We start from the raw sequence: 26,468 nt of genomic DNA on the forward strand, positions 1-26,468 counted from the left end.
CTTGTTGAGAACAGGGTGACATCTGTAAAACCCCTCATAGGAAAGGACGCGCAAACACTAAGGAATGAGAAACTATCTTAATCACCAGGATGCAGACGGTGGCCACAGCGCCCTCAAGAGCCAAAACAGGACAAATAGGACATGCTGGGCCCAGGGCTTATCAAGGTTATTAAGAGATACCTGTCCGAGGAATGTGCAGCTGCCCAGGAAACTTATCTATCAAGGACGGGGGGCCTAGCCCGACTCATCTCCTGCACAGTTCACCCCTTCCCTCCTCCCTTCTTCCTCCAGGACCGTTCAGTTCTGGCGGGACCCAAAGAGAATCAAATAGATTGGCGGGACCCAACCAAAGAGGACAAATGTTTAGCTGTTCAAATGTTAACCAATAATATACAGGTCCTCGTGTGTGAATGCTGGAAGATCTCTTAAATAGAGTGCTTTCTCACCCCTCGGGGCCGCTCCCCACTCAGCCATTGTAGTGGTCTGAGAGGCTGGTTGCGGTCCAAGCTCGAGCTTACAATAAAACCTTGTTGTGTATCTTACATTATCGTGTGTGCACTTTGACTCTCTGGGGATCGGTCGATACTGAACCCCAACAGCCTCAGAGTGCTCCTTGCAGGCTGACAGCATCGGCCTGACCAAGACAGCTGAAGGCCCCAACACCCTCCAATGGCCTGTCCTGCATGGCCTCAGACGCAAGAGGGAACCTCTGACCCTGACCCTTACATCCATCTTCATCGCATTGATGGACACTTAAAGTCACTTTAAAATGTGTCACATCCACAAAAGCGTGTATATAATGCAAGTGTACATTTCAAGGACTCGAATAAACGTGTGCTTGCCACTCAGCCTATCTCAAACCTTATGGAGATTTCTGAAGCCCGGAATGCTCTCCCTAACTTCCTATCTTTCTCCTACTTTCAGAGTCTGCCGGCATCTTCGTTTTTCTTGTGGTAATCATTCCCTTGCTTCTCTTGAGTGCTCTGAGAAGAGTGTGGTTGTTTTTGAATCTTGAACAAGGGAAATCTCACTGTCTGAAGCGCCTCTGTTCGCAAAGTCACACTGGCTTTCCTCCTTGGTCGGTGGGTTGTGGGGAACTCCCCATGAGGCCCAGTTGCACAAGACGGCAAGGGTCTCTGTGACTGGAGTCACTCTACTGACTGTGCGGGGCTACTGTCACAGCCACCAAACTGTAGGGTTGGTCAGGCCTTCTGCCTTTTCTGTGCAGTTACATGCTCAGGAGCACCTGGTGCAGGGCAGGTAGCTGTCTGTGTGGGATGGCGTGTTCGGCCCCAGAACCTACCGTCAGCACCACTGTCAATACTGAGGCTCACCAGGGAAGCCACAGCGCATCCTTATCTCCACTGAGACTCCTAGCTCTGTGGAATCATCCAGAGCAATATTTCCGTGGTTGGAAGGTACTAGTCTCCACAAAGAGGCCCACCAACCCCTCCCGCTCATCCATCATCAATACAATAAACCAGGGTGGTGGTCTGTGGAGTGTCTAATCAAGTCCCCTTGGACTGAATTGTGACAAAGGTGTCGATGTGATGTGATTGACTTGAAAAGTGTACTATGAACCTTCCCAGGTAAACGCGAAGCACTTCTCATCTCCCTCTCGGGCTGGAAAAGAACCACATCAACACAACCACGTCAGAGTCAGCAGCACGTGAGGGCCAGAGGCAGTTCTTGTTAAGACAGCACATCACCAAAAACAACCGTGAGGGGGCTGTCGAGCGCTTAAGTGTGAGTGGTCAGGGGCAAGGCTAGCGAATTACGCAGGAGTTTAAGTAGGTGTGCAGCACTGGGTTAGATCAGGTGTGGTGAGGCAGGCGGACATGGAAATGACCTTCAGGAAAGAAGAAGTTTGCACTCACAGGTCCCTAGAAGCGGGAGGCCTGTCAGGTCACATAGGGTCACACGGGGAAGCTCCAGGGACAAACAGGAGGCAGAGGGAAAGAGGAGGCAGAGGGAGAGAGGAGGCGTGGGCAGCAGCCTCTACTGTGGTTGCCACAGGGAGCAGGAGGCAAAGCAAGGTGAGCCAACCGAGCCGGCTGAGGAATGGGCAGTCGCCATGATTCTGCCAGGCTCTGGGCCACAGGGATGGTCCCTCCTCGTCTGGCACCTGACCCTGGGTGGCTTAGGGCAGGGGGATATTGTCCCAGACTGCAGGAGCCTAATGAAGGAGCCAGGTGGGCATGCGCATTCAGGATTGGTTGGTTTGCAGATAAAAGGCATATTTGCAGGCAAGGCCCCCAAATATTAGAGGATCATAAAGTATAAAAAAATCATACATGACTAACAGAGAGAGGATGAGAACTCACCCCCTTACATCCTTAACCCTTGAAGGGGCATCAGTCTCTGCCATTGCGCTCAGAACAGGGATGGCCTATAAATTGCCGTCTCTATGGTGGTTAGGGGCACAGTTCCAGGGGTTTTCTGCCATTACGGATTTTACTCCACATGAAGCTTCTGCCTGCTTTTAGGCATATCTATCCTGCTGGGCATGATGGTGCTTGCCTATAATCTCAGCTACCTGGGAGGCTGAGGCAGGAGGATGGCAAATTCAGGGCCAACAAGCCTGGACGACTTAGCAAGACTCTTTCTCAAATGTAAATATTTTTTAAAAGGGGCCGCGTAATGCAGTTCAGTGGCAAATTTCCCTGAGTTCAATTCTTAGCACCTCCCCAAAAAAAACTATCCCAATTATGCCAACATGAATCTGGGTTATGGCCACGCCTGGAGACCCCAGACTCATTCCTGTCACTAAGAGATGGTTTGGCCAGGAAAAAACTGATCACCTGTTTGCCAGGCATCCCCTGCTTGAACAGAGATCTCTCCTCACTGAGACGGTGGTGTTCTTGGTTCCCTAGTGCCCGTGACTGCCCCGACTTGGTGTCCAGTGTCCCAAGGACCTCGGCAGCCCTAATATGGTGTGTGCTTTCCTTCTCTTCCTGGAGGCCTGTGTGACCCTTAAGGGAGGGGCATCCTTATTGTACATACCTGCTGCGGCCTCATGGGGAGCTTCCCCAGGGAAACCAAGACTCGAGTCGGTCAATAACTCTGAGCTGGAGAACGGTCACAGGTCTGAAGTCTGAACAAAGGAATCATGATTTTTCTATTAAAATAGCTAAAATAGCCCTTCTGCTCACCCACTCTGCATCTCTTTGGTGACATCTCTCTTGCCCCTGGGAACACTGTGGTCTGTCGGCCACTGCCAAGGATCTCCGTGAGTCAGGACCTCTGGCAGTTTCTCCGATCTGGCTGCCTTCGCTGCGATCATGTCTGTGTTGCCTCTGAGGATTAAGCGATGCTCCCTGGCTCCTGCTGTCCTGGACCACCACCCTCAATGACACTATCCAGCTCCTCATCAGCATCTCCCTACTCTCACCTCTGGCCCTTGTAGATGGCCAGCGCCCAGCTGCCCTGAAGCCCAGGAGACCTTATTATATAACCTTACCTTGGTGACGCGAGCATTTCCTGCCACTTTCGGGAAACATAGTCCCATTTATGCATCTATGAGAGCTGCATCAGATGGCAGTGGGGCCAGGGTCCTCCTGAACACAGGCAGTATAAAACAGGTGGTACCTAATTTGCCTCCAGTTATCTTTGGTATTTTAAGCAGCAAGTAGAGTTGGTGCTCACAAAAGCTTTGTACAGGCTGAGAAAGTTGTTTCTAGTCCAGACCTCCTGGAATGGCTTCCAGAACAATCAGGAGCTCTGTGTTCTCCACTAGAAACCAGAGAACGGGCTCCCTGTTCATGATCCAGTCAGGAAGTCAGCCAAGACGCCCAAGAAGCTGGACGTAAACACTGGACCTCTGCTTCACGCGAGGCCATGTTCCTAAAACCTATCAGCGAGCGGCAGCAGCTGGCCATCCCGGGAAGTGGCCAGGCAATCACTGCCAGACCTCATATAAATATCAAAGTCACAGCTCAATTTGTGTCCCACTGTCACCAGCTGCCACCATCTACAAGGAGTCGGGTATGTAGTTTTCAGTGTCCCCGGCTCCCCAGATAGAAATAAGATGGAATGTACACGAAAGTATCAGACTTAAGCCACTGCCACCTGGGGCTGCAGGCAGGCTAAGTATCCTCCTAGGTGTAAACCATAAACTCAGAAAAGGTTCCCTTGGGTATATGGAAGCAGCTGGGGCATTGTTTTCAAATCAGAGAAAGTAAATAGCTGGAGCTAAATAGCAGAGAGGGGGGGGAGAGGGAGGGGGAGGGAGGTGGCGGCAGCGGTGGTAAGGTGATCAGAATCCTCGTGTTAAAAATGCAAGCAAGCTGATGTGGAAAACCACAATGATATCGGATCTGCACTGTGTGTGCATGTGTGCATGTGTGTGTGTGTGCATGTGTGTGTGTGTGTGTGTGTGTGTAAAATAAAAAATCGCGACTACACCAAAAACCAGCACTGATGTGGAGAAACTGGACCCCTCATACGGGACCGGCAGGAAGAGGACAGTGCGACTACCCTGGACAAGTCTGACTGCTTCTAACAAAACTAAACAGGCAGCTGCCATGTGACCCAGAGAGTGTGTTCTTGGGTGTTTATCCCAGAGAAACTAAAACTTTCATTACATCTGTACTTGAAAGCTTATACGGACTTCATTTATAAGAGTCCCCAGCTGGGGACGGTGGTGGAGGAGGAAGGTGATATGTGTGCAGTTGGCTTGGATCTGTGTTTCAGAGACCCTCAAATCCCCTGCTTAGCAGGATGACCCCCTCCTCTAAAAGAGCACACTGGCCTTGGAGCAGCTGGTGAGCGGGTAGGAAGGGCATCCCAGGGTCTGACCTGAGTGCGGCCACAGGATGTACCGGACTCAGGACATTGTCTGGCATGCCCAGATTGACCTCCTCTGTGCGTCAGAGGTAGGTGGGCGGAGAGCAGGAGATCCAGCGGTGGTCACCATCCCTGACCTGTGCTTCACCCTCAGCCCTGACCGCAGCTTCCAGCCCTGAGAGCCCCACAAGCATCCAGGGCCCTCCCACGTCCCTGTCAACACACACCTGGCCTGTCACCACCAGAGAGGACAGCCCCGGTCCCCACCGACAGCCTGGGTAAGGCGGATGCTCAGGGCTGGGCCTCTGGGTGGTGGAGGTGCTGAGGTCTCTGGGGGGCACTCGGGTCTCCCTCCTCGGGGCCCCAGCTTCACTGTGAGGCTCCCACCAAGTGCCGGGAGCTCTTCTTGGCACTGGCACACAGCGGCCGCCGCCCAGACAGTCCTGCGTGGGCTGAGCTGTGTTCTGCTGGTGGACTTGGGCGGTGAAAGGTGGGCACTGACGGCATCTAAAGGCAGCAGAGCAGGAGGAGCTGGGCAGGAGGACTGTCCCTCGGTCGGGGTGAGTGGGGCTGCTGTGCTCACGGGACGGTCAGGGGAGGCCTCGCTGACCAGGGCCCGTGGGTGGAGGCCTGCAGGGCTGGGAGCCAGGCACCGGGAGCTGCAGGGAGCGCTCCAGGCAGAGGGAGAGAGAGCACGAATGTGCTGCCAGGGAGCCCAGGACCTGGCAGCTGGCAGGGCGCAGGTGCTTGGTGGCTCAGCCCTCTCTCCCCTCTGCCTCCCTCCCCGTGCCTGGTCAGGGTGTCGGCCTGTTTCACTAACCCCGTCCTCTGAGGCAGGTGGGGCTGAGCCGGGGGCCTGGTTCATTCCATCAGCAGCTGGGAGTCCACAGCTGTGCTGTGCCTGTACGAGGACAGCGAGGGCCACTCTGTGAATGAAATGCAAAAGCAGTACGTGCACATAAGAGAAGGGAGATAGGAGAGACCAGGAGTGCACAGGGTGAGATGCAGTGAGCAGGATGTGGCTGGGCCGCAGACAGGGCAACTTCTAAGCAAGGGCCAGCTTGAGAAGATGGCTCTTGACCTGCCTCCTCCACCTTCAGGAAAATGCGATGCTAAGAGACACTGTGACTAAGGATGTAGGTGTGTCCACCAACCTGTGGGCCTTCTGTCCCCTTCCATGCACTCTCACTACAGGCCAGGGTACCACTGTAGATCCAGGAGGCTTGCCAGCAGCCAAGGATCTGGCAAGCCGTCCTATTAATGATAAGCCTGTGCTCTCTGGGTATTTGGGGAGGAGTGTCAGCCTCCTGCCATCCCACACAACCCCTCATGCCTCTGAACCCCTCTGTTCCTGGTTCTCTGCACTGACTCTCACTGGGCAGTAGTGTTTGGTGAGAAAATAAGAGTGGAAGAAGCAGGTCTCAGAGGATGGTGCCAGCTGCCCGCCACTCCATGCCTAGGTCTGAAGGTAGGGCACGAGGCGCCAGAGCCGCAGCCGGGGGATTGATGCTGGCTGGGACTTAGCACCAAGATGGCGCCCCAAGGAAGGCGTCTAGGTCACAGCTCAACCCCACCAGGTGTGAGAGGCCAGAGGTAGAGCTGGGGGCTAAGGGAACAGAGTTCTCACTGGTATCAGGAGCTGAGGTTGGAAGGACACGGCCCCTCTGTGGTCACCATTCCAGCTAGGGAGGATGGATGGGTCTGAAGTCCAGCACAAAGACTGTCCATCTAGACCACGAGGAAGCGACTCATCACAGAGGGTGGGGAGGCCCCATCATGGAGGAAGTGCCCCAGCTGGACTCGGCTGCGTGTGCAACTGTGAGTCCAACTGCTCTGGGCAGTGGGCATGGGGCAGCTCTGCAAAGGTGTGGGCCCTGGATGTGCCCAGTTCCTGGGAATGAGAGGCAACAAGGGCTTCAGGGCCTGGGGGCATCTGCACTGGCCCAGGCAGCCTCTCTCCCTGGGCTTCCTGTACCCCCAGCTCGAGGTTATCACCAGAGATGGGAGGACCAGGAAGCAGAGTGGGGCAAAAAAGCCAAAGTGGGCATAGACCCTCTGTGAGGAGCCTCCACCTGCTCCCCCTGGACCTGGTGAGCGTGCAGGCGACATCTGTGCTGGAGAAACGACCTCAGGAGACACGACTTGGTGGCTGTCTTCAGCTCTGCTCCTCCTACAGGTCCCAGGTGAGAGGCTGACCCTGGACGTGGGAAGCCCTGTCCTGGGTGGGAGGGAGCAGGTGTGGACGGGAGTCAGGAAGGAGATGCCCATAGAGGTCAGTGGGGCCTGGGGGGAGGGCTGGAGTTTGGCCAGCACCTGCCTCACCAGTGCCTGCCAGGCCTCACTGCCACTCATGTGCACTCTGCCCAGAAGCAGTGCTGGTGAGGGCTGCTCTTCATGGTCATTGCCATGATCATACCTGCACGATGTCTTGATCCGACACACACAACACGCTCTCACAGCCACGCCCCAACATGTGACACATGTGCATGCACAGACATGCAGTCATACAATCACAGGCAGGCGCACACACACACACATACACACACACACACACAAAGTGTACACCAGGGGCACCCATCCTGGGTCCTCTCCATCACCGTGGACAACCCCTCTGCCTGTTCCCACCTCTGGAGGAGGGAACGCTCACCCATCAGTCCTGACGCCTGGGTGTGGCAAGGCCAGTCTCCTTGTGCTGGGTCCTCCAGACCTGAGGGCCCTGGGGACCTGCCCCTCTGTGAGGCCCAGGATCAGAGCTTGTGTTTTCCAGGGTCTTTTCCCCGGCTCTGCCCCAGCGCCATGACGGGCACCGTGGGGGATCCCTGAGCGTGCAGTGTCGTTATGAGAAGGAATTTCAGGCATACGACTGAAATTTCAGGCATACTGCTGCGGAGAACCGACCTTGTCACCCTGGAATATTAAGACCAAAGACCTGGTGAAACAAGTGGAGTCTAGCCGAGTCCAGGACCTTCCTGAAAACCTCACCTTCACCATGACCTTGGAGAGCCTCAGCGTGAATGGGACAGGCTCCTACCAGTGCTGGGTCGACACCAGGGTGTTTGTAAAAGGAGCACGAGGACCTTGGCATGACTCCCCCTTCCAGGTCGTGGTGTCTGTCCCCAGATGAGCCCCGCACTCCACCTGCACCAGGCTGCCTGAGCATCTCGTAGTTATCCTGTTCCTGGGGAAAGACACGGGATGGAAGAGTTGAGCCCCAGTGACAGGCGGGGGACTTGGAACCAGCAGCGCGTGTGTGCGTGTGTGTGAGCATGTAAGTGTGCACATGCGTCTGTATGCACAAACACACAAGCAGAGGGGTAGCTCGATGTGCCCCACACTGAGTCTCAGGACTAAACATTTCCAGGGGAAGTTGGGGAGACTCCGAGTCCCAGACTCCTTGCTGCCTCCTAATCCTGGTGGGGGCTGTGTCCTCTCTGAAGCTCACCAGACCCGTTTCCATCCCCCCAGTGCGAACAGGACCCTTAGGACATTTGCTTCCTGCTTTCAAAGGCTCCCTTGAGCCTGCGTCCAGGTGGACATCTGCTTGCTGCAGGTGGTCCTGAGGCACCAGCCTCATCACTATTGTACCGGGGTTTCTGAATGGCCCCCAGAGAGACCCAAAAAGGAGCCAGCCCAGGCCCCATGCAAGGCTCCCTGTCTCCTGGGGGACCCTGCCAAGTCCCTCCAGGTGACCTCTGCCAACTTTTCTCTGCCACCTTTTACCACAGAATCAGAAACCCAGAGAATCTCCTAAAAGGGCTTGGGCAGGGGACAAATGGGCCCTTGATTGCTATGGAGCCCAACGCTCCTCTGCACCCTCCCTCAGGTAGTAAGAACAAACGCAGTGCCTCTGCCTGAGGGGCAGGTTGGCGCCAGGTGCTGTGATTCTAAGTGCCCTGGTTTCTCTGAGTTCCTCTGAATCACAGTTTCTCCCCTGTGCCCTTCATGGGTTCCCACTGAAGAGTGGGGAGTTTAGCCCCCACTGATGTCTCTGGGTGTGTGCAGGGAAGGCCTGCTGACCAGCTGGCCTCACGTTAGGCCAGTCTCCATGGGGTCTTCCAGGTGTCATGTGAGTAGAGGTCTATGGGGCTGGGGCCAGGCGCCCAGGGACTTGGAGAGGGTGGTCCAGGCACAGGGAAGAGAGTGCAGTGCCTCGCCAAGGAGCCTCGGGACCTGGCCAGGCTGGGTAGGGGGCGGAGGGACTCTGACACTCTTCACCGTGGAAAGACCAGCCGTGGTCACAAGTGCCAGCCTCTTGCAAACCCAGTCCGCCGAGGCTGGCAATGGCTGAGCTGGGTCATTCATCACTGCACCAGCTGCCAGGATTCTAAGGCTGATGTCTTGGAGATGCTGGGCAGGACCAGGTTCTGTCTGTACAACAGAAGGTCCCCGCCCTCCCGACGGAGGCGGTGCTGTGCAGAGGCAGGCTCCAGACGGACCACGTGTTACGGAGCCCTGTGCCCCGACCCTAATGTAGAGAAGTAGCAATTCCTCTCCAGACACCCCTCCCGCCTGGGTTCCTGGGCTCCCATGTCATTCTCCGGATGGCTGTGCCCTTCCTAAGTCCACCGTCCTCCGTTCCAGGTCAATTCTGAATCTGAGGGTCATGGGACGGGGCGGACCTGTCCTGGTTTGGTCTTTATGTGGATTGTTGTGTCACCAGAACCTGGGCATAAGGAACTGGGGAAAGTAGAGCATCCCCCCACCAGGAAGGTGACTTACTGTGTGTCACTGTGTCACCCACAGGCTCCCGTTCAGCAGCACCCACTTCCTGCTCCTGGTCCTCTGGCGCTCATGCTCCTGAGCATGCTCAGTGCTATCCTCTGGGTGAACAGGCCTCAGGGACACCCTGGGAGGAGGCAGCACCAGCGTGACTGAGAACTGGTGCCACCCTCGTCCAGCGACGGGCCCTCTGGTGGGTTGGATGACCTTCTCGCTAATAAATGTTGTGTTGCTCTCCATGTATCTATCAGAATATTCTGTCTCCTTTTTCTTCTGTAAGGCTCGGGGCCTCCACCATTTGACCCAGTTATCCCACTCCTCCATTTATACCCAAAGGACTTAAAATCAGCATACTACAGTGACACAGCCACATCAGTGTTTATAGCAGCTCAATTCACAATAGCTAAACTGTGGAACCAATCTAGCTGCTCTTTGATAGATGAGTAGATAAAAAAAATGTGATATATATATGTGTATATATATATATATATATATATATATATATATATGATGGAATATTACTCAGCTTTAAAGAAGAATAAAATTCTGGCATTTGCAGGTAAAGAGATGGAGTTAGAGAATATTACGCTAAGTGAAATAAACCAAACCCAGAAAACCAAAGGCCAAATGTTTTTGCTGATATGTGGATGCTAATTCACAATAAGGCAGGAGGGAGCTAGGGAAGAATAGAATGATTTTATATTAGGTAGAGGGGGGTGAAGGGAGGAGAAGGGGTATGGGGGTAGGAAGGATAGTAGAGCGAAACAGACGTTATTACCTCATGAACATACATGACTGCATGACCCATGTGATCTTATAATATGCACAGTCAGAGAAATGAGAGAATACTCCATTTATGTATGATTTATCAAAATGCTCAAATGCACTCTACTGTCATGTATAACTAATGAGAACAAATTAAAACATTAAAAATTTAAAAAGAATACTCTGTCTAGAAGATTCTTGAGCACCTTTTCTTGCATGTTCCTTGTCCTCCTGGGGTGCACCTCATAGGTAGGTACTCCTTGAAGTACCACTACACTCAGCACCACCTACCCACCTGCCTGCTTAGCCTTGGACCCACGTCAACACCTCTGAGCCCGTGGAGTCTTCTGTCCAACCAGCAACAGGGCATTGCTGTGTGCACACAAAGAGGAAGTTCCGTGACCTCGCCTTGTCCTTCACTCCCGTAACTACCCACATCCCTCGACTCCCGAAGGCAGTGTGCGCATTCTCCCATTTACTGAGTCTGTCTATTCAATTATGAAATCCGGCGTTCATGAACTAAGACAGGTCAGGGGCCCACTGTGTCCACTATGAGACAGGCCCAGGTCAAACTCCATGCTCGCTGATCTCCACAAGCCTCCATTCAGACCAGTGGACCAAAGGGAGACATTGAGCCTGTTGGTGACCCTGTCAGTTCAGAACAGTATCCAGGACCCCCCCGCAAAGTCCGATGAGTCCCTTCTGCATGCAGACAAAGTGGTACTGGTGTTGGCGTCTTGACAGCAGGACAGTCAGGATTAATACTGAAGAACGTGGGCAGCCCAGCCTGACCCTTCCTTCTTTCCTCAATGTGCACCCAATATAGCCTCCATTCCAGGGCTGTGGGATTTTGAAATAGCTCAAGTTTGGAAATTAATTGACAGTTCATGACATTATGTTGGGTGATATTCTAGTTCACTTTTCTACTTAAGGGTTAGACCTTGTTTGCTTCTTCAGAAAAAGGAAAACCAGAGGCTGCCCATCAGTTTCAGTTCTGAGGAACGATGATGAATTTGCCAACACCCGAGATTTGAGAGTCACACACGTCTGATGATTCCTCCAGGTTTACCAGCCCCCATCCTGTGTCCCCTCGTCCTTTTCTGTAACAGCACACACTTAATGAGAGCTGAACTGATGTCAAGACCTGATTGTGGCATTCGAGTCCAGCTAGGAATAAATATGGCTCTGGGTTCAAGTCTCAGCCTGGAGGAGGAGGAGGAAGAGGAGGAGGGGGAGAGAGAGGAGAAATGGAAGGAATGCACACAGACATTATGAAGCACAAGTCGGAGGGGAAGAACGCCATGAAGCATGTAAGCAGGATCAGAAATGAACGGAGGTGGTGTGTGGACACCGGGAGGAAACCCCTGAGCAAAGTAGTGGCAGGTGCTCCCCACAGAGCCTTTCAGGCCTCCATTCAGGCAAGGTTGCAGGTGACGCTCAGGATCAGGTGCATCCCTGAGTTCCAGGAATCCTCTTGCTTTCTTTCCTAACCTGAGTAGGAAAGGTTCAACTACTGTTGGAGGACTGAGCCTGTTGAAGAGAGGTCCCAGCCAATCACTCTTCCACTCATCTCCCAGCACCCACGACTGTGCACCCCTCCACATCTAGATCTGGGGCAGGAGGACCAGAAGACACAGTTTCCGCCTAAGGGCTGTGTACCCTGGCTGAAGGCTCAGCACCAAGATGGGACACGGGGGACCCGGTCAGAGGTCACAGTGTGAACCAGCCCAGTTGTGTGCAAGGAGAGCGCTGGGGATCCATCAGGGTCAGAGCACACCCTGGATGAATAAGCTCCCCTGAGGTCACTACTGGAGCGAGAGAAGATGGACAGCTCCACTGCCACTCCCAAGATTGTCCGTCCTGACAGCACAGTGAGCGAGCCCAGGTCCCCGCCCTCCTTTGCCAGGTCAGATCCTAGGGCTGAACTGGAAGTCTCGTGGCTGCACTGCACAATCCTGAGCCACTTCTGTCCAGTGGGGCATCTCAGGCCAGGGGCTGGCTCTATCAGCTCCGGCCAAGTCCTGGACCTGGGATCCCCAGCAGGGCTGCGTCTGCAACTGTTCACGAGCTGTACACTCTGAGACCTTCTGCCCCGCCATTCCCGGACTGGACCCGGTGGCCACCGCCTTCATCCCTGTACCTCTCAGCCCTGCACAAAACAGGGGTCAGGAGGCAGATCCCTGCCCCCCGGAGGAGGGTCCCCTCCGGTCCTTGGCTTTTCCATGTGGTGTGAGGGAGCCGTTGGCTGCGGTCGGTCGGGCTACAGGTTCTCAGCCTGAGCACCACACATCTGGGAGGGTCCTTCTTTGTGGTGGGGGCTGTGCCTTGGAGGACGCTAAGCAGCATCCATCTGAACCGCTGGATGCCCGGAGCAGCAGCACCACCCTGGGTGTGACCACCAAAGATGTCTCTAGATGTGGCAGATGTCCCCAGGGGTCCAGCCCCCTAGGGTGTTAGAGAGGACATAGACCCAGGGCCCAGGGCACTGGATCTGAGCCCGGGCCTCTCCCCAGCAGTGTTCCATGGTCTGCTTGTGCTCTGCCCTCTCTGCTGGTCCAAGTCGCCTCAGGTCAGCCTGGGGACAGAGATCCTTGACCACATTTGGACAGCACGTGACTTTTCCGGTCCTTTCTCCATTTGAACATTACAGCCCAGTTCTGGTTCCCTCTCCCCAGACTATGTGGGGCTCTGACCCCTCTCTCCAATCCCTGGATGAGCCCGAGGCTGTGGGACCTTTGCGGTCCTTGCTTTCCTGAAGTCTTACAGTCTTACCTGGAGCAGGGCACACAGGTGAAGGTGATCAAAGGCAGAAACAAGCACAGCCAGGGACAGGGACGTGGAGGGTGGCCCTGAGGCAGGGGTGTCTCCTGAGAAGGTGGCTGTGTGAGCCCTGGGGAGTGAGGGGAACACAGGGAGGCTGGAGATGAGGAAAGGCGAGGAAGAGCCTCCACACACCCCGTCCCCTTCCTGCCAATCAGCATCTGCTGGGCAGGTCCCCAACTCTGCATCGTGACATGGGGAAGCCAGAGCCCTCTGTGCAGGGGGAACCAGGTCCTAGGTGCTGGTCCCTTCCTGAGCTGGCCCTGGGAGCCCCTGCTGAGCTCGCAGGCCCAGCAGGGCCAGGTCTCCTTCCTGGCTGCTCTGTGGAGTGAGGGGACAGGGCTATGTGGAACAGGGGCCCTACGGGCAGGAAGCCTTGGCATGGCCAGGGTCCTGGGTCTCTGCTGCTCTGCAGCTTCCTCTTCCTCTCTGTCCATCATGACCACAGCACCAGGACAGGAGGGGACACGCTATGGCCACCATGACTCACAGGTGTGGACTGAGCTTGGGAACTGAGGGGTGCACTAGAACCCAGGTTCAAGGTGGCCAGGCCCTTAAGGGTCCACCAGGCCAGGGCTGATTCCCAGACACGGTCTCTCCCTTTGGTTTCTGGTCTGGTCGTGCAGTACTTGGGGTGAACCGGGGCCTTGCTGTGCCAGGCAGGCTCTAACACTGAGCTGTACCCCAGAGATGGGCAGGAGGGTGGGTGGGGTTGGGCCACCCCGCTGGTCTCGCCCATCCCCTTGGGAAGAGAGACCAGAGCCCTCTGTCCTCAGGCTGTCCGCACTGTGTCCACTCTCCGGCACTGTGTCCTGCAGACTTGGTCTGTCTGTCTGTCTGCATCTTGCAGGTGTGAGAGCCCTAGTTGCGTGCACCTGGCCTCAGCGGAAGCGCAGGGTCCTGGTGGCCGTCATTTGTTCTCAGCTTCCATCACATGCTCATTCAGCTGTCGGGTCCCTCTGCCTTTCCTGGGCACGACCACAAAGACCTGCTTCCTGCTTCTCAGGGCCTGGTGCCTGGGCTCTGGCTGCACTGGACGGCCACCCACGGGTCAACATCCTCCCTGAGGCCCCCTCGGCCTTCCTCAGGGGAGAAAGTGGCAGACGGGAGGGGAAGCGTGGCCTGTGGTGGGCTGGGGCTCTGACTGCGCTGTCTTGGGGGCACAGCTCTGCTGACAGCCTCCCCAGCTTGTCCTCGCCAGACCTCTCCTGGGGACCCTGCTGCCTGCGGGACTCAGTGGCTCCCACTCACCACCGCCAGCAGCTCCCCGCCTGGCCTGCAGGGTGTGCGTCTACACTGGGAAGAGACTGGGGCCAGAGGCTCTGTGGCTGCAGAAAGGGGGCTCAGCCCTGGGGTCCTCAGGTTCTCCTCCTTCCCCTGCATCGGGCGCTGGGGAGCTGTGGGAAGGTGCCGCCTCCCTGGTTTGAGGTCGTGAGGTCGCTTTGCATCGTCTGTGTCGTCCTGTGGGTCTGGGGTCAGCAGTGGGGGAGGGGCCGCCGGCCATGGCAAGGATCGGACCCTGGACCTCTTCCTCCTTCCAGAGGTCCTGATGTTTCTCCCCGTCCTTATGGAGAACCATGTCGCGTGGGCGATCTGCAAGCCCTTCTCCCCCGTCCCAGGCTCCTACTGGAGACGCCTGCCTGGAGGGAGGCTGTCGTGATTCAGGGAGCAACACTTTGGGGTATCTTCACAGCCATCGCGGACTAGTCCCCACATTGGGCCTGTTGTGCTGGACCTTCAGCAGAAGCCACGGGTTCTGCTCAAGCGGACGAGCCGCCCGAGCACCCAGCCTTCGGCTTCTTTGTGTGTTCTGGACACTTGAGCCCCCAGCAACGTCTTTGGGAACATGGTGGAACTGAAAAAATATACCTGTGGGGCCAGGTGTGGTGCTCATGCCTGTAACCTCAGCAATTTAGGGGCTGAGGCAGGAGGATCGGAAGTTGAAGACGAGCCTCAGCGACTTAGTGAGAACCTGTCTAAAACAAAAGACAAATAAATTTTTTAAAAAAAGGACTGGAGACAGGTTCAATCCTGTGTGTGTGTGTGTGTGTGTGTTTACATTACAACTGGAAATGTTAATTCTGGAAATGATCAAGCCAGGTAAACCACTAAATTTGGCACCTCTCCTACACTCTCATGTTCAACTCAACAAGGTCAACTCCTGAAGCATCGTGGGGCTCATCCAGCTTTAGTGAGTCTATTATGGTATTCTCACAGATTCTTTTTTTCCCTTGGACTCCAGAGCCCAAGTGATCCTCCTAACTCAGCCTCCCGAGTAGCTGGGACTAAGGAGCATGTCACTTGGCCTGGCTGTTAGGCAATTTCCCCGGGTCTGCCAGGCTCTCCTCAATCCTTCCAGCAGTAGAACTGGCGAGTCTCCTGGGCGGGCTCTCTTGAGGTCAGGGGAGAGGAGGAAGGTGAAGCTCCCAGGGAGCCCCAGGAAGGGCACTCTGGGGACCTCAGAGCTGGTGGGGCTCCCTGTGGGGGTGCTGACTTCAGTAAGCTCCAGCTGCTGGGTGAGCACAGAGCGGCCTGTGCTCACACGGTCACCTGTGCCAGCTGGGGACACGCATCATAGGCAGGTGTGTGGTGGGGGAGGTCCCTGCAGCCTTGCTGGACCCTGGCTCAGGGCCACAGGGGCTACGTGGGAGAAAGGGAGACTCACAGCCTGTGGGCCTCACAGTCAGATTGAGGACACGTTTCCAAGACCAGGGACCATTCAGGGGTTGTAGGGCCACTGTGCCATCTTGGGGTCAGGCCTAGAGCTAGGCTCCTGCAAGGGCAGCTCTGAGGTTGGCCTCCCGCAGGGCACTGCCCAGAGCTGTGGACGCAGGCTCCACGGGCCCCTCCCAACTGGTGCCATCCTGACCACAAGGAAAGGAGGAGGGGCCAGAAGGAAGCGTGGCCCTGCAGGCCTGAGGGTGAGGGCGGGCCTGCCAGCTTGGGGGCCGTGATGGGGTTCCATCCTGCTGCACCCCCTCCCTGGCGTTCACAGGATGTGGGGCTCCCAGGGCGGCCTTGGGCTTGCTTGGTCCCGCAGCTTCTCCATTTTCCCCAGGAACAGAACTGAAGAGGACGAGCGAGGAATCAGCAGCACAGAGAAAAGCAGAAGTGGGACCTTGGAGGCTGACCCCCTGGGGGCTGAAGCCTGGGGCCAGGGGGCCTGGCACTTCCCCGTGACAGCTGTGCGGGAGAAATGAGCCCCGGAGGCCCGGCTGCCTGGCCAGCTTTGGCCCTGCTGCTCCTGTGGCTCCCAGGTGAGGGGCCCTCTGCCCAGGGAGGGTCTGCTGCAGGGAGGGGAGGCAGGAGGGCGGCCAGGAGGCGTCCTTGAGGAGCCCCAGGAACAGAATGGGCTGCACCGCGCCCCCCGTGTAAGATGGACTGACCAAGCCCCGCACCCCTGGGAGGGAGGGCCGGGGCTCCCTCCTCTGAGCCCCCTGAGCTTGGACCAGCCCAGGGGAAAGGGTGGCCAGGCAGGAGGGGTGCTGAGAGAGGTCTGAGGAGTCAGGACAGAAGAGAAGGGAGGAGGCAGCCTGGCCCAGGGTGGGCGTAGAGGCCACCCAGAGCGCACCTGGGGGCCTGTGCTGGGGAGGCCCTCCCGGTTCACAAGGTTGGGGTGCAGAAGAAGGGTGGGGACTGAGAGGAGAAGGTCTCTGTCACAGGACAGGCAGGTTCAGCCAGGGCAGCTGAGGCTGAGGCTGAGTGGGAAGAGTCCTGTGTGGGGGCCCAGGGGCTCAGTGACCCCCAGGAGGGGAGGTGGGGACAGGAGAAGGGCAGCGGGCAGGGAGGGGGAGACCGAGGGGAGGGCAGGAGGAGACTTTCTCCAGGCAGAACTGCCAGGGGGCGGAGTCTTCCCATAGGAGCAGCCCTGCTCCCTGGGGTCCCCAGCAGGTTCACAGAGGGCTCCCCCAGGTGCTGCATCCTGGGCCGAGTCCCAGGACAGGGTCGTTTTACTTCACTTACCTCACAGAGCTGGACTATTTTGAATCTTTTGGTGGCTCTTCTTACCAGTCACGTGCTTTCTCTGGTCATAGTTGCAACGTAAACTCAGCGTCGCTGGGGAGCTGTTTCTTTGTGGGTCCACTGGGACCGGATGTCCTCCTGTGACCAGCATCTCTTGGTTCTCAGGGTCTTCTTGGGCTTTCATGGCAACTGCGTGGGCCGAGAGTCTGGCTCCTTCCTGACACCTGTTTCTCCGCCTATCCCTCAGCCCAGGTCTGGTCCAGGCGAATGAGGCTGCATGGCTGTGGTCATCTGCCTGGCCCTGCCTAAGGGGACGGTGACCAGTGTTTCCTATGAGGCAGGAAAAGGGCCTACCCATAACTTCTCACACAGCTTTGTTATTTTTCCTTTCCTTTGCTTCTCTCCCTCCCTCCCTCTCTCTCTCTCTCTCTCCCTCCCTCCCTCTCTCTCTCTCTCTCTCTCTCCCTCCCTCCCTCTCTCTCTCTCTCTCTCTCTCTCTCTCTCTCTCTCTCTCTCTCTCTCTCCCCCTCTCTCTCTCTCTCTCCCCCCCCCCCCCCCCTCTCTCTCTCTCTGTGGGCGCAGGGACACAGTCCAGGGCCCCCTGAGCCACTCTCCAGCCGCCACAGACCCTTAAAACAACAGTGACAAGCAATCGGAGCTTCTCCTGATCTACGGAGCTGATTTTCTTTCTTCCTTGAACTATTAAGCTGTTGAATTATAGGACGAGATTTGGCCCAGGTGTGGTGGAGCTCACCTGTAATGCCAGCTACTTGGGAGTCAAAGGCAGGGTGATGGCAGGTTCAAGACCAGCCTCAGCAACTTACTGAGACCCCATCTCCAGCGAAAATCTTCCAAGGGACTGAGGATGTGCCTTGGTGGTTGAGTGTCCCTGGGTTCCACTCCTAGTGCCCATCCTCTGCCTCCCCCACCCCACCCCCACATGGAGAGATTTGGCCAGATGCAGTCTCAGTTTATTATGACGACTTCATGAAAGAATCACAGACATTTCCCTAATTCTGTATTTTGGGTAAAGGTAAATGAATTGGGATTGAGTGAACTTGACGGGTTTTCCTTCAGTACAGGGGCTTGAGCCCCGAGCGTCACACGTGCCAGGAAACGGTACTGCACTGAGCCACATCCGGCGTGAAGGTTTCAGAGAGCTCTCTGGTCAACCTGCCCCAGCTTTGGCCATTTGGGGGAGAACTCTTCATAACTCTCATTATTATGGATGCTTCTATTTTCTCTTATTGCTCACTTGTATTTCCTAGAAAATAAATCGTTTCTTCCGAGTTTACAGACGTACCTGCAGAGACTGGAACTGACGCTGCTGATTTTTCCTTGTATTTGTGATTTGGCCTCTTCGTCCTCCTCCTCTTCCTCCTCTTCTCCTTTTCTTTTTCTCTTGACTGAGAGACAGGACTGGGTGTGGCGGGTGAGGTGGAGGCCAGGACCAAGACCCCAATGAGGGGAGCCAGCAGGCCAGAGCAAGGAGACGTGGGCACAGGGGAGGTGGGCAAAGGGGAGGTGGGCACAGGGGAGGTAGGCACAGGAGAGTGGGGACAGAGAGGTGGGCACAGGGGAGTGGGGACAGAGAGGTGGGCACAGGGGAAGTGGGCACAGGGGAGTGGGGACAGAGAGGTGGGCACAGGGGAGTGGGGACAGAGAGGTGGGCACAGGGGAGGGGGGTACAGCGTCAGGAGCAGGCCAGGGACAGCATCTTCATGGAGGGCTGGGAATTGACATTTATTATTAATCACTGAATACTTTCCAATTTTAGCGATTCCTGTTTTTCTGGAAAATCACTCTTTCATCCAGGGGACACGCTTATTTATAGAGAATTTCTATGACATCTCCTCTTGGCTCCTAATTTTCTACCTGGCCTATTTTCCCTCTTCATTTCTCACGGGTACTGGACAGTTATCTGGTCAAGTGTCGTCACACCACATGGAAGTCCTGTTCTCCTGGTCAGGAGCAGGTGACCAGCAGTATCTCTGTGCGTCCCTGACGTTACCTGCAGACAGTGGACAGCCACCATCCATCTTTCTTCTTTCCTTCCTCCCTCTTTGGTTTCCCTGGTGCTGGTGGAACCCGGGCCTGGGGCTGCTGGGTGGGTCTCTCCACTGGCCCTGGCCCCAGTCCCACTCCTGATCTTCCATTGAACCCCCAAATGCCATGTCAGGTGGGTATGATAACCTGCCACTTTGTGACTGGCCTCTGAGGCCCAGAGAGGCCAGGTGCTTGTCCGGGGGCACACAGGATGCCAAACGGAGCTGAGGCACAAGCCCGGTTCATCTGAGGCCCCTTTGGCTTCACCTTGGCAGTTGCTACTGAGCTTCTCAGAGAATGTCACACTGTGACAGTGTCACAGGCCTTCTCGGCAGGAACCTCACACCCAGGCTGGGAAGGGGTCCTACTGGGCCCTGGCAGAGGGACAGAGGTGCTACTGGGCAGCTGTGGGCAGCTGTGCTCTGAGTGGGGTCACAGTGGGCAGGGTCTGGGCTCAGGCTGAAGTATTTACCCATGGCCTCCGTGTGCCAGGCACAGTAGGCACTGAAGGACAAGGAGGAGGCTGTGGCCCTCTTGGCTGTGCCCACGGTGTCGCACAGTCTCGGGTCAGATCTCAGGTCCCGAAAGGGTAAATAAACAAAAGAATCCAATCCCAGGTAGAGAGCAAGACACCCCAGTCCCCCTTCTCCCCGCCCGCCTGGGCCTGATCACAGGGTCACCAGGGCGAGAGCGAGGTGCACATGCAGATGGCCCTGGGCTGGGGCCCTGGTGCAGGGCAGGCCTGCTCCTCCGCCTGGAGGTGGTAGCCTTGGGGTGCTCACCTAACCCCAGCTTCATGTCTGAGCCATTTGGGAAAATCGATGCGAATCATGGGAACACGAAAGAGTTTCCTAGGAAACGAGGTCCCCAGAGCTGGGCCCACTGAGGTGAGAGGGTGACGGCAGGCCCTCGCCGTGTCCACCCACACGCTGGCCAAGAGCTCAGGTTCTCATGGTCTGCAACCCTGCTTCTGCCCTGGCTCGCGTTCCTGCTGAGACCAGCTCCATCATGGCTGCTCCTCCGAGTCTGGAGAGTCACGGGGCAGGGTGGCTGTCCCAGGAGAGGGGTGCTCAGGGTGTTTGCGGCCCTGGGCTCAGGAAGCAGGAGGCGAGGTTGGTGAGAGGTGGCGCTCTGGGCTGAGGGGAGGGCTGCTGTGTCAGCCTCTTGGGGTGGAGGAGCAGGAGGGCAGGGTGAGGGCTGATCTGGTGGAGGCTGCGGGATGTGAGGTGAAGGCGGGAGGACTCCTGAGGACCCGCCCAGGGCTCCCTGACCCAGGGCCATCTGCGAGGGCCTGGGGTCCGGACGTGTGTTTTCAGGCTGTGCTCCCCTGAGCGGCCCCAGCAAGGTGACAGGCACCGTGGGAGGATCCCTGAGCGTGCAGTGTCGGTATGAGGAGGAACACAAGGACAAGCCCAAATCGTGGTGCAAAAAGACAATCCTCTGTAATGACTTTGTGAAGACCACAGACTCAGAGAGAGAGGTGCGGAATGGCCGAGTGTCCATCAGCGACCATCCTGCAAACCTCAGCCTCACAGTGACCATGGAGCACCTCACGCTGGAGGACGCAGGCTCCTATGAGTGCCAGGTGGACACACCGTGGAATGAAGGCTTTGATCCTGGCTTCAGGGTTGAGGTCACCGTGCTCCCAGGTGAGCCCCTCACACCAGGGCCAGGACTTCCCTGTCTAGGCCTGGTCATTCCCTCCCTAGGGAAAGCCTGGGGCAGGGGCGCATGTGCTTGGTGATTCTGTGACTCAGGCAGGGTGTTTGTGTGTGTGCACAGGCCCTTGTGAAAGCAGGCTTCTGGTAAATGTGTGTGTGTGCCTGTGTGTGTGATGTGTGTGTCCCAGCATGCAGGCACCTGTGTGTGCACACACACAAACACACCGCTGTTGCTCGAGTCTCTGCGTGCCCCTAACACTCTCCGGCTGAGCCTTTCCTGTGGTTAGGCGTGGGACTGGCCATGGGCCCCTGGCTTTTTGTTGACTTCCTGACCAGACAATGGCCAGGTCCTCTCCATAGGGGCCTGTGTCTTGCCTGGGCCTTCTCCATCCTCCCTCTGGGAGCAGGACCCCTGGAGCATCTGCTTCCCCTGTAGGAGGTCACCTGCACCTAGGTCTGCATGCCTGTCTCCCTGCTATGGATGGTCTCTGGACACAAGCTCCACCATGATGGTCCTGGGGGCTTCTAAGTGACCACAACAGGGGCAGAGGAAGGAGCCCATGCAGAGACATGTTTAAGCAGCCCTAAGATGGCGGCTGGCATTGGGCCAAGAGGTGGTGCATAATTAGTGTTAACACGGCATGATCTACCTTTGCCTGATTAGTTGATGTCTCCTCTGCGCTAGTGGTCAACAGATGTTCCTCATTCTTTCTTAGTTGGTACGGTGGAGCATGCTCCAACCCTGCTACTTAATCCTAAGCTGATTGGCTGCCTTAGTGTATATAAACATTCTCTTCACCTGGGAGGAGATCGCAGAATGCGGGACTAAGAACACACTCTAGATCGCAGGTCGCAGAATGAAGGATGCAGTACACGGGTCGCACTACTAAGAAGGACCTCTGATAGCACGCACCTTTAGCACTCAGGATGCAGGACGCACCTTTAAGAAGAAGCAGCAGACCTCTAAGAAATAGCTCCTCTGAAAGCGTAGCACCTCTAAAACTAAGCAAAGTCTCTCTTCCTCTCAAAGCCTCTCTTCCTCTATAAACTAGCGAACAAGCAAGCAAGCAAGGAAGCAGCTCAGAAATAGAAGTAGTTCATTCACAGTCCACCTCCGATAAATTCCCGCGGGATTGTTGCTGCGGGCGGCAACAAGCCCAGACCCAGTGCAGTGCTTCCTGACTCCTAAGAGGACTCTGCCTTAGTGGACCAGGTGGACATGGGGCACATCATCCCTTGTGGACCCCATAGCCTGTCCCTGCTCTCATTTGAAGTCACTGTGGCCATCATCCCTGCCACAGGCCCTGCTCCGTGTCGCCTCTGTATCCACCTCTGCACAGCAGGCCTCACTGTCGTTGTCCCCATGTAGGAGGGAGAGGGTGTGGCTCTAGCAGGACCGAGGCTGGGGCTGTCTTCCCTCGGAGCTCCAGTCCCTCCTCTGCAGCACAGTCCTCCAGCCAAAAGTGCCACCAGGCCACGGTGCACCTTAGAGGGGCTGGGATAAAGCCTTGCTCAGGCCAGGTGTGGCCATGAAGCTTGCTGGATGCAGGACCTTTGTCCAGGAAGCTCCAAGTGACCTGGTCTGTGTGGGTCAGAACAACAGGAGAGGCAGGGTGTGCTGACCTGTGCTTCACCCTCAGCCCTGACCACAGCCTCCAGCCCTGAGAGCCCCACAAGCACCCAGGGCCCTCCCATGTCCCTGTCAACACACACCTGGCCCGTCACCACCAGAGAGGACAGCCCCCACCAACAGCCTGGGTAAGGCGGATGCTCAGGGCTGGGCCTCTGGGTGGTAGAGGTGCTGAGGTCTCTGGGGGGCACTCGGGTCTCCCTCCTCGGGGCCCCAGCTTCACTGTGAGGCTCCCACCAAGTGCCGGGAGCTCTTCTTGGCACTGGCACACAGCGGCCGCCGCCCAGACAGTCCTGCGTGGGCTGAGCTGTGTTCTGCTGGTGGACTCGGGCGGTGAAAGGTGGGCACCGACGGCATCTAAAGGCAGCAGAGCAGGAGGAGCTGGGCAGGAGGACTGTCCCTCGGTCGGGGTGAGTGGGGCTGCTGTGCTCACGGGACGGTCAGGGGAGGCCTCGCTGACCAGGGCCCGTGGGTGGAGGCCTGCAGGGCTGGGAGCCAGGCACCGGGAGCTGGAGGGAGCGCTCCAGGCAGAGGGAGAGAGAGCACGAATGTGCTGCCAGGGAGCCCAGGACCTGGCAGCTGGCAGGGCGCAGGTGCTTGGTGGCACAGCCCTCTCTCCCCTCTGCCTCCCTCCCCGTGCCTGGTCAGGGTGTCGGCCTGTTTCACCAACCCCGTCCTCTGAGGCAGGTGGAGCTGAGCCGGGGGCCTGGTTCATTCCATCAGCAGCTGGGAGTCCACAGCTGTGCTGTGCCCGTACGAGGACAGTGAGGGCCACTTGTGGAGAAAACACACAGTCCCTTCTCCAGCGGCAGATGCTCCTATGGAGGAGCAGACGCCATCACATAGCATGTTACAGATTCCCGCCCCAGGGGGGTAAGCCCCAGAGGTGGTGGGTGAGGTAAAAATCCCTCTTCTAGCTGGGGAGATAGCTCAGTTGGTTAGGGTGCTTGCCTCACATGCTCAAGGCCCTGGGTTCAATTCCCAGCACCACAAAAAAGAAAAAAGAAAAATTCCTCTTCTGGACATGGGTCCCTGCTAGACACCTGGGCTCTCCTCACATCCTCCTTGTGGCCATGCCCTTCCTACAGCCTAAGTTCAAGGGCCATTTTTAGGATGCACTTGGGGTACTGTGGTGTTTTATGTGGGACTGCCTTGGCCAGGGCTGGTCTTCACATGGATCCCAGTGGACACAGGAGCTGGGTGTAAGGGACTGAGGAAACATGCAGGGCACCAGGGCCTCCCCCTGGGGAGGCAGCTCACAGCTACCATGTTCCCCACAGGTCCCCGGGCATCAATGTCCATCTCCTGCTCCTGATCTTGAAGGTGCCCCTGCTCCTGAGCATGCTCAGTGCTGTCCTCTGGGTGAACAGGCCTCAGAGAAGCTCTGGAGCAAGAAGGGGGCATGACTATGAGAACCAGTGACCCCTGCTGTCCAGGAGGCCATGTCCAGTGACACAATCCTGCTGGAGGACGGGGACGACCTCCTGATTTACCAATCTGCATTTCTCTTAGAATGCTCAGAAGCTTTTGTGAACATTTCAGAAGCTTTTCCTCGGTCTGTACCAAACACATAAACAGATACGATGCTTCCAGCCAAGAACAGTCCAGCACTGCGTGTCCCCCTCCAGCTTGTCACAGAACACCAGGAACATTGAAGAAGCAGCCCCTTTTTCTTCTCTGGCGTCTTCTTCCTGCCCACCTGGAGACAACCCCACCAGGGCTTCACGTTCCTCCTCTGCTTGATCTAAGGGTTTTGCCTCTCACATGCATATGGGGTTTCCCAAGGGTATGAGGTTTAGCTTTGCTTATTTTTGAACTTTATATAAAGAGAATCATGCAATTTTTCCTCCCTGGCCCTGGCGATGGAACGCGGGCCTCGCGCCAGCTTGGTGGTCAGTCGCTGCGCCACCCCGCCCCGCTCTGGCCCCGATGGCTCCTTGGCTTCCAAGTACTGTGATGGATGCTTCCACGTCGTACTCTGGAGATTCATCCATACGGATGTGCGGATGCCCCACGTGATGTTCATTTGTGTTGCTCTGGATCTGCTGTGAGAACGTACCCCAACTTACTCTGCCCGTGTTTTGTGGAGGGACATCAGAATTCTTCCTTCCTTCTCTCTCTCTTCCCCTCCTCCCTCCCTCCCTCTCTCTTTCTTTTTGTTCTTTTCTTTCTTCCTTTCCTGGTCCTGCTGCATCTCCTCCTCCTTCTCTTCTTCCTCCTCATCCTCTTCCCTCTCCTCCTTCCCCTGTCCTCTTTACCTCCCCTCTACCTTGCTTGGCTCTCTTCCTCCTCTCATCTTCTCTTCCCCTTCTGTAATTTGTTTGCTTCGTTGCTTACCGTGTTGCACAAACATTCTTGAACATGTTTCCTAGCATATATGTTTTTAGTGTCTCCTGGAGCCCGGCTTTGGATTTTACTGGGCGTGCTGACTCCACTCTGCTAGGCAATTCCAATCGATTTCCAAGGTCCCTGTACTCAGCAGCTGTCGCAGGGCTCTGACCCTCACCAGGCTTCCTAATTCTGCCCCCTAACTGGATGTGAAAGGACATCTGCTCTGTTCATCTGGATGCATCTGAGCACTCACACCTTTCTGCACAGTTTAGATTTTCTCTTTTGTAGAATTCTGTGTCCTGTTGTGGGGCTGTGTTTTCATATTGATTTTCGGTTTGTAGAAATTATTTACAAGTCCTGTGTTAGTTACATGTGTTCTGAATATCTTTCCCCAGCTTGTTGACTTTGAGGTACCTTTTGAGAAAGAGTCTTTTTTTAAAAAAAAATTTTCAGTACTAAGGATTGAACATAAGCCCTCTTACATACTAGGCAAGTGCTCCAGCACTGAGCTATGCTACCAGCCCCCTTTTTAAATTTTATTTTGAAACAGGGCTTCACTAAGTTGCCCAGGCTGGCCTCAAACTCATGATCCTCCTGCCTCAGCCTCCCAAGTAGCTGGGATTACAGGTGTGCACCACCATGCCTGGCTTCCAGTTTTCAATTTTAATGTAGCTAATTATTTAATATTTTCCTTTATGCTTTATACCTTTTGTCCTTGCTTAAGAAATTATTGGTACACTGAATTTTTACTCCTCTAAAATTTTTTAAAAATTCCTTTTACAGGAAAGTCCTTACCCATTTTTAATTGTTGTGCCTATGCAAATCGTTTTCCTTTCTTCCACATGGTTGAACTTGTTCACATCTCCTCCTTGACTTGCAATGCCTGTCTTAGTCTACACTGATTTCTGAATATGCTTGGATCTTTTTCTGATTCCTCTCTATTCTGTTTGATTTGTCTAGTTGCATATCTCTTAACTAATACAGCATTGTATTAATTACTGCAGCTTTATTTTTAAAGTCTTTAGATATGGTAGCACATGTCACTGTACATTGTTCTTTGATATTGGAATATTGTTGCAAACATTGGCCATTTCCCCTTTAAATAAATTTTTGAATTAGCCAATTGAGTTTCTAAAAAGGAAAAGAAAACTGTTGGGACTTTCAGTGTAAGTGTATTCAATTCATCTTTATGATAATTTCCCTATCCATGAACACAGTATGTTACTCCAATTTTTTTAAGCCTCTAAAATGTCTTTTGATAATATGCTATTTTATCCTTGAAACTTGTTTGTGTGTTTGTTAAATTTAATTCTGCAACCTTATGTTTTTATTCTTAGTTTAAGTGCTGTCTTTCAATTGCATTTCCAAATTATTCATTGCAGGTGTGTAGATAAATAATTGATTTTTGTATGCTGATTTCATATCTACATGTCCAGCATCCCTGACAAATCTTAGTAATTCTTTTCATTTTTCTTTGTAGACAATCAATTATTTATGATAATTTAGAGTTTTGTTTCTCCCTTGCCAGTGCTTATATTGTTTATTCCTTTTTCTTATTATATCATGCAAGATGATCAAATGGTGGATGATAGTAGTGATTTCAACCTTGTTTTCTTCTTCATTTTAAATAGAAGACTTTTAATGATTTGCCATTTATTCTAATTTAGTTCCTTATAGAAACACTTCAACTAGCCTAGCATGAAAAGTAATAATATAAAATGCTTTTCGGCATCTATTTACATGGCTAT

The 26,468-nt window shown here is 55.0% G+C and overlaps 2 protein-coding genes across 4 annotated transcripts in view; both read left to right on the plus strand.

Annotated features, from left to right (window-relative positions):
• The window catches only part of LOC306656602 (CMRF35-like molecule 2), a 195,625-nt gene that overhangs the window by 62,200 nt on the left and 106,957 nt on the right, over positions 1 to 26,468 (plus strand). The window lies entirely within an intron of this gene.
• Positions 15,495 to 26,414, plus strand: LOC306656604 (CMRF35-like molecule 6). Of its 3 annotated transcripts, none has more exons than XM_079131971.1 (5): positions 15,495 to 15,671; positions 16,148 to 16,346; positions 20,415 to 20,747; positions 22,400 to 22,517; positions 23,670 to 26,414. In XM_079131971.1, exons 2-5 carry the CDS (start codon positions 16,286 to 16,288, stop codon positions 23,809 to 23,811), a joined length of 654 nt encoding a protein of 217 aa, XP_078988097.1. In that variant the 5' UTR covers positions 15,495 to 15,671; positions 16,148 to 16,285; the 3' UTR covers positions 23,812 to 26,414. The 3 variants fall into 3 exon arrangements, with proteins under 3 accessions (XP_078988097.1, XP_078988096.1, XP_078988095.1); XM_079131970.1 differs by lacking the exon at positions 15,495 to 15,671 and adding an exon at positions 15,891 to 16,010; XM_079131969.1 differs by lacking the exon at positions 15,495 to 15,671 and having other exon boundaries at positions 16,017 to 16,346.

This window comes from Sciurus vulgaris (assembly GCF_902686455.1).
Source record: "Sciurus vulgaris genome assembly, chromosome: 3".
In the NCBI taxonomy this organism is placed as follows: Eukaryota; Metazoa; Chordata; class Mammalia; order Rodentia; family Sciuridae; genus Sciurus; species Sciurus vulgaris.